The sequence below is a fragment of the Vigna umbellata genome, chromosome 4, assembly GCF_029865625.1.
Source record: "Vigna umbellata cultivar VRB3 chromosome 4, Vumbellata_1.0, whole genome shotgun sequence".
In the NCBI taxonomy this organism is placed as follows: Eukaryota; Viridiplantae; Streptophyta; class Magnoliopsida; order Fabales; family Fabaceae; genus Vigna; species Vigna umbellata.
Window position 1 is genome coordinate 13,504,919 of NC_142168.1, and position 7,964 is coordinate 13,512,882.

Genomic DNA, 7,964 nt, shown 5'->3' on the forward strand with positions numbered 1-7,964 from the left:
CCGGGGGTTTTTCAACCGTGTGGGGCCCAGCTTATTTAGAACGTTGGACTTAGATTTATTAGACCGTTGCGAACTCAAATATTTTACTCTAACAAAGCGCTGAAAAGTTCCGATAAGAGGAACAAAAAGGAAACGAGCTTCGTAACGAATGAACACAACATGACAATATCAGAACCTTGCAACGTCTCTCTGCAGCAACACAGAAACCCCACAGTTGACACCATCTCCCTTATCAGTCTCACCTCCGCGCAAATGCAAGGCTTTCTCATGATGGAGTTGGAGAGAGGACCAAGATACCAAGCATACGCTGAGCTGAGGGAAAGAAAGCTTCGAATGAAAAACATGAGACAGCAAGAATTTGAAGAAGAGGAAGAGGGTGTGGAAATGGAGGTAGAAGCGAAGGTTTTGACGCCACCGAGGAAGAAACAGGTGAAGTTTCAAGGTGGTGTGGTTTCTGGGAGAAAAGGGTCCTCCTCTCTTGTGGCACAATCTGTTCCTGACTTTTCTGCTGCTTTGAGGAAGGAGAATAGGAAGCCGGTGAATGGTAACGTGTTACCTACTTTGATGGAGTTGACACCTCCTTCGAAGAGTGCGTGTGGTGTTTTGTCGAGTGCAAGAGGGAGTAAGTCAGCGAACGCAGGTGAGAAGAAAAGGGGTGGTGGTGGTGGTGGTGGTGGGATACTCATGCCGAGGAAGAGCTATGCCAGCATTGATGAACTAAAGAGTTTGTCTTCTGCTACTGCTAATGCCATCAATGGTGAGAGTAGAGTTGGAGGAAGGAATAGCAGAGTGATGACAAGAAAGAGTTTTGTAGGGTACAGACAGCACATTTGAGGAGTGTGGAAACTGGAGTGCAATGAGTTTCCTTCAACCTTTGATTTTCTTTTTTGTAGGTTTGGTGATAGTTGTCTTCACTGCTCATTTATTACTTTTCATTCTTTTTGTAAGTTTCAGTTTGGATTTTTTTTTCTTTTAAATTGGTTTTGGGAGGGAGTTCATTACATTATTATTATTATGTAAGTGTAAAGATTGTATCATCTGTGAGAGTATCCAACTATCCATCACCATGACACTGTTATAGAGAGAATAACTGTTTGTTGGGAAGGATTTTGCCTATTGTGCTTTGGAATATATCAGAATATGCAGCATGGTTTCCCTTAGCTAAACTGATATTTAATCATCTCTTACTGAATGTTTATCAGCACTACCAAAAATGGAGCTTTCATAAACTGTTTTATCAACTATTACTGAATACTTATTTGGTACTTGCTGGTGTATATAAATTGTAAACTTTGTTACTTGAAGATTTTGATTGAAATTTGTTGAAGCAATGAAGGATTGTAAGATTCAAACACATTGCAACCAGTAATGTGTCTTTGTCATCAAAGCATCATTAACTAATATTTGATTTAAGGCTTGGCTATCAATGCATATTTTTGTGTCTAAACTAGGCAAATCACAGCCATATATAATTGAAAAAAAATAAAAACTTGGTCACTGGACATTATTTTGTCCACTAATTCAGAGAGCTCAAAACATGATCCTATTTGTACAAAAAATACACCTTGTTAGATTACATCTCGCCAGAGAAATGATTAGTGAGATGTTGCATGATCAGCTAAATGGAACTTTTTAGAAGGTGATGGAGCCATGAGTGAAACCTACAAGGTCTTCAACAACTTCATCAACCAAAATTTGAAGTATATCCCCATCTATATCAACACCAGCCTCACATGCTTCAATACCAAAGTCAGTCCATTTCCCCAAGGAGTGGCTCATTTCCCATTCTATTATTTCATCAGGTACCATCCCAACCATAGATAACCATTTGTTGATCTCCCTCTTCACCTCTTTGGCCAACATCTCAGCTCTCATGCATAAAGGTAACTTTGTCCATGCCCTGAATCCAGAGTTAAAATAAAGGCTGCAGTTTGATTCTAGATATTCCACAACACAGTCAAGGAGAAAGCCCTTTAGTTCCTTTCTCTGTTTAGAATCCTCACAACTCACATCTGTCCACATGGTATCACTCGTCATGCTCTCAAGATCATCAACGAGAAACCGATGAATTATAAGTTGTGGCCCTTCATCCTGTCTGCGATCAGTTGTAATTCCAAGCACCAACTCAGCATGCAAGAGAATATCCTTCATATGGTTAAGCTTGCTTATTGTTAATTCTGTCCCATAAGTGTGCAAACTTTCCAATGCCCTGGGAAGTTGGCTGACAAGATCACTCAGTATCTCACCTATCCTCCCTTTGGTAAAGGATGTTGCAGAATCTGAAAGTTCAGCTTCATGTTCTAGTTGACCATAACAAGAGTGATTCATGGAATCAGGGTGAAAACAATGCCCTGGAATTAAATCAAAGACCAAACACATCAAAAAGAGAAATAAACGTATACTCAGAAGTTTTTTCTTATTGAAACTCCTCTTTACCTGAGCTTTCATCCAGACTACTGGAAGAAAAAGAAGCTTCCAAAACAGATCCGGGACTGAGATGATTACCATTGCAAGAGGTTCCTAATAACCTTTCTTGTTTTTCCCCATACTGAAAAGAAAATAATAAAGCAAAGATCATGTCAGAATTACAATTTTCATCCTCTCACAGTACAAATTAATACAATGGGCCAAAAGCATATGAGAATTACAGCACAAACTTTACTACATCTGATATCATCAAGAACGCATCCATTTCAATGTCCATTCCTTATTTTTATCTAACTTCCATTAGTATGCTTCACTATACTAAAAACAACCATGGTACCACCCGACTAAAGTATCACCATTTTTCATCTTTTGATATGATGAAATAGATAAAACGACAAAAATTGGTAAGAAATTTAGACTTACAATTGTTTAAGCCAATTACCAATATTTGCAGTTTATTGTACTCCAATATTTGAAAGTTAGATTGGTAAACATAACACATTCATCAATGAATTTAATAAGCAAGGGGTGTAAAATACAACCAGATTACGGACAGAGTGTCTTGAGATAACCCACTCTGGCACTGATCAGCAGAAAATGTACCTTTTTTCTAGAAATATGATTGCTTAATGTCAAAAACAAGATCCATTGGACTAAAAATCCTTTAAGTAGAACAACAGGACAAAGTCTAAACAATATAGTAAGATACGAGACGATAATTTGAGGCAAATATATATATAAAAAAGTCACCCCCTCCCACCGTTGCGGCAGTCTGTCATAACACATAAATAGCCACAAATGCAGAAAGCCATAAACAAAAGCATAAATAAGATACAAAAGCATATCAAGCTGCAGTACATCCAACTATATTTCTTGCTTAGACTCAAGTCACGTAGATAACATTGACTACAGATTCACAATGAAATTGAGCAACTGGATATTATAAAAAGATGATTGATAACAAATGCAAAATGACAGGAGAATTAAATTTTGAAGCAGTGAGGCAATATAGACGGAGAAGACTTACATGCAAACCAACATTTTCATTAAACACAGGATGACCATCATGACAGATCAAATGCTCTGAACTTAAAGCAGATATCAGCTCTTGAAGAATCATGGCACTTGATTTTTTAGGCGGAACACCTGTAGCCAATTCTTCGTCTCTTTGAGAGGTTAACTCCTTCAATTTTTGTTCTAGAAAGACACCTAAAGCATCAACTCTCAATGGTTTAGGCCTTTTAATACTCTCATTGTCAGTGCTTGTCTCTTCCCTGTCAACAGTTACTCCTATCTTTTGCTTCAGGGGGGAATTAAATGTAAATGACACTACATCATTGATCTTGTTGTCCTTAACCTTAATAATTCTTTCTCCTTGAGCAACTTGCTTATTTCTTATAATGGAATTGTTCAAGGAGGAAGCATTGGAGTCCCTTCTTTTGCCACCCAATCCATTAGAATGGAGATTTCTCTGTTTTGCACCAACTGAATAAACAGAACCTGTGCCTTCTAGTTGAGTGGCATTTGGGATTCTTCTTTTTCTCTCTAATGTCCGTACGTGAGACAAAGAATTATGCTGTCGACTATAAGGTTTTCTCTCTAGGTCAAATCTAGAACTGTCAGCTTTGGTAGGTGATCTTGTCCTTGTTCGACCAGTAAGACTTCTATTCATAGAAACAAAGTCCTTAGCACCATTCATAGCACTCGTAGATGATGATACCCCTTTTACTTGCATATCGCTCATTGTAGATCCAGATGAATATCTTTCACTGCTTAACATCTGTTCTTGTGTTTGAATTTTGTGTTTTGAGCGAAAAGAAGATGCATCATCCTCCAGGGTCCTTGATGGTTGGCAAGATGAATTCCATTTAGGTAGACAATCATGGGGCATTGACATTCTTCTAACAGTGGGCTCATTCCATGACTTATGTGCATTATTTTTCCCCTTCTCTTCAGTATCAAGAGATATGAACTTTTCCTGGCTTCTCAGAAGAACTACATCTCTGTCATGTCCAAGGGAAGTTAATGACTTTCCCTTCTTCTCTGATGATTCCATAGAGGTAGCTGTGATCACATCAGAAACAACGGGTGGAGGATCCAGTGGCTGTCCCCCAACCTCAAGCTTGCAGTCAACTACGTCTAGCAGATTACCACAGTTTTTGCAAGAGGTCTGCTCCATCAATTGCTTGCATGAGCCAGCTTCATAACAAGATTGATTTTGCACATCATTGGTCACAATACCAGTCTTGGGAGGGTACATGGAAGCAGGATATGTAAGAGAACCTTTGGCCCTACTTCTGCTTTGCAGTCCAGGTTCCAAAATTTTAGTAGCTGCTCCTATTAACCTAGAGCTTCGAGAAGCACTCTTTCCGGAAGGAATTCTCGGACTCTTCAAAGAAGAAGCAAGCTTTGGATGATGATGATGATGGTGATGATATTTTCTTCCTCGTGATAATACACTCTTAATTTGGAAAGCCTCAGCTCCAAACCTAGTCACTGCCCTTCTCTCATAGGACCCGGTTTTCTGAAGCTTCTGAGGTCTTGAATCATGCTTCACAACTCCCATTTCCAAACCCATGCCTTGCCTATCCAACTCGCCATGGTCACCACCCAAAGACTCATTCTTCCCATCACCACACAAGGCTTTCTTGGACTTATCTCGCTGAGCAGTCGGAATAGATTCTAGACCCATCAACCTGGCTACCAGACTCGGAACTCGCATTTCACTCTTCTGTTCTACATCTAAGCCATGATTCCCACCTTTTTTGTTAGCACTTGGGAAACCTCCACTGTTCTCATTAGCAATCTGCATATTGAACATAGCCACAATACCCAGACGAAACAATAGTAAGCGTCAAACAGTAAACAAAATAGAAAAGAAGAATCCATACAATCACTCGAGCATAGAATCTTACCAAGTGAATCTTGGAATTTGGCATCTTTTCATCCCCCTTGAACTTTTTCGCACGAGCTGATAAACACTCAACAACAAGAATATATATCAGTCGCCACAAACCAAGAACAATCCTTCATGTGTATGTGTGACATTTCAGGCCAAATTCATATCATACTGAATAATACTATTACATCATATGAACGTAGATTTACTAAGAAACTAACCTGGAGGAAGAAGCTTCTTGGAGAAGAGCTTCTTCTTGGAGAGCTTCCTCTTCCAATCAATGAGCTGAAAGAAAATGCCAACACAACCACCCGGCTTCTGCTGCACCTTCCTCTCCGTGATAGCCAAATTCTTCGCCGTGGAATCATTCATTTCTGCAACACTCCCCGAACCACCGACACTAATGGAACCCAAAGTCAAAACCACCTTCCTCAGCAAACGGTGTTGTTCTTCTCTACTCTACTCTACATTGTTAAAACCAAAAAACGCATTCAGTTCTCAGTAAACTCTCTCTCTCTCTCTTTCACACCGGGGAGAAAAGAACTTCTTCACATTCCCTGGCCAAGAAAACAAAACAAAAAAAGAGGAAAAAAGAAAGCAGCTTTCTCTTCCCTATAGGTACCCAGTTGCAAAACCTGACTCTCACTTATGGAAACAAGGTACAATAATGTTATCCACAAAAGACATGGGAACAACTCTGCTGAACCTCTGTGACAGCCACGAAAAGACTGAGGCAGAAAGCAACTCTTGATGCAAAAAACGACACCGTCACAAGCCACACAGAAAAAGAAAAAAGAAGAGGCAAATACCCTTCCAGAACAATAATACAATTTACATGGCAACTTAAATCACAGGCAGCACCAATGCTGCTAATGCCACTGCAAACCAAACCAAAGCTAAGGTAAGGTTCTTGTGGTTATGGTAGTGAGGCGCGTGGAAACAAGAGAGTGTGTCATGGGTGCATAGGATAAGCCGAACGAGACAACCTGGACACCCATGCGCATGCAAGCATCGGTCAACACACCCAAAAATATTAATATTTGCGTCATCGGGACAACCAACAGGGAACAGTGTTCTGGTTTGTTGGGTAACGTTGGGTCTACGTCTCTCTGCTATTCTGCGCTATGGGGGCGTCAATTCATCGCTTTTCATGCTTCTATTTCACGCGCCCTCATTCCACTCGCTCCTACCTGTCATGACATATGCTTTACACTTTTTTTCATCCAAATCATTAGAAATTTTTAAAAATATATTTATAAGGTAATAATCTATAAGTATATCAATAAATCAAATCTAAAAGAAAAATTCAGTAAAAGTTCATTTGTTAAATAGATATTAATAATTATTAGTTTGACATAAGTAACATGATAATATATATATATATATATATATATATATATAATATATATAATATATAATGGAAAAGAGCATGTACATAAGTTTTGATAAGTAACAAAGAGCATTTATCTTTTGTAGCAATGTACTAAAACACAGAAATGAATGGTGAAATTGAAGCAGAGCACTTTGCAATGGCATAAAGTTCGAAAAGGATACCCATTAATTATTCTAAACTTTTTTTCCTTCTTTCTTTTTATTATTGCCTATTATTACTCACAGTGCAATGTGTTCCACTTTTGGGTTAAAATCTTTCTAAGCATTTTATAAAATTAATATATTCATATTATGTGAATTTATGCATAAATTGTAAAGGGGTAATAGTTAAAATAAATAAAATATATTATTGTTGACAGTGAGTGAAATGCATTGTTTGTTGGCTATATATGGTAACTATTATGAAGTAAAAGGTGGTGTTAAATAAAAAAAGAACAAAGTGTAGAAGTTACACGTGAGTTTTGGTGGGCCCACATGTCGAAAAGAAGGGCAAAACAGTAACAGAGGTAAATATATTGTGAATACGAATGTAGTGTGTGGTAGTGAATAAAGTAGTGTGGTCACAAGAAGCGTGCCTGAAAGTGAAATTTTATAGAGTGACCAATCGAATCGTGGTTGTTCTTAACTGTTCTTATATACTAATTGGATTCCAAGATTTATCTTTTACATGTTAGATTTAGACTGCACACGAATCTGCCATAGATTCACGCTAGATTTTGTTGCAATCCATAACAGAATAGGAGCCAATAGAAACACGGACTCACAACATATTTTAGGATCTATGTGGAAAAAAGCTATTAGAGAATGCAAGATGTACCAGAAATACAGTACGTATACCTATAAGTATATAATTAGGTTCGATAAATATAATATGTGTATTTTCAAACATAAAAGAAGAAACTTAGCACATCTCTTTAGTTACCAAGTTGAAGAAATAATCATGCATGTTCACAAATCCTACACCAAATCATGTTTCAGCACACCCATATGCTTTCACTTGTGGCATATCTACCTCTCCCTGCAGGTCCACTAATTCAGAGCATTATGAAAGTAAACATGGTCTTCGTAAAGAAGATAATGTTTCAGAACTTTCCTATTCAATCGGTGATTTTACTGTTATACATCACTGTGGTAAATCAAACATATTTATAAATAAAACACGTTTATAGATTCTTAGATTGTAATTATGTTAATTCTAATTAAAATAATTTCAAAAATTATAAATACAAAAATAAAGCAAAGAGGT

The 7,964-nt window shown here is 37.8% G+C and overlaps 2 protein-coding genes across 2 annotated transcripts; one reads left to right on the forward strand and one right to left on the reverse strand.

Moving 5' to 3' along the window:
• Positions 1–107: 107 nt before the first annotated feature.
• Positions 108–1,160, forward strand: LOC124828512 (uncharacterized). The gene has a single exon (XM_047301822.2). The coding sequence runs from the start codon at positions 160–162 to the stop codon at positions 832–834; it is 675 nt and encodes a 224-aa protein (XP_047157778.1). The 5' UTR covers positions 108–159; the 3' UTR covers positions 835–1,160.
• Positions 1,161–1,356: 196 nt separating this feature from the next.
• Positions 1,357–6,327, reverse strand: TRM22 (DnaA initiator-associating protein). Its single transcript, XM_088113397.1, has 6 exons — positions 6,136–6,327; positions 5,548–5,790; positions 5,343–5,398; positions 3,455–5,233; positions 2,437–2,548; positions 1,357–2,351 (listed from the first exon to the last, which is right to left on the reverse strand). Exons 2-6 carry the CDS (start codon positions 5,696–5,698, stop codon positions 1,633–1,635), a joined length of 2,817 nt encoding a protein of 938 aa, XP_087969523.1. The 5' UTR covers positions 5,699–5,790; positions 6,136–6,327; the 3' UTR covers positions 1,357–1,632.
• Positions 6,328–7,964: the final 1,637 nt, after the last annotated feature.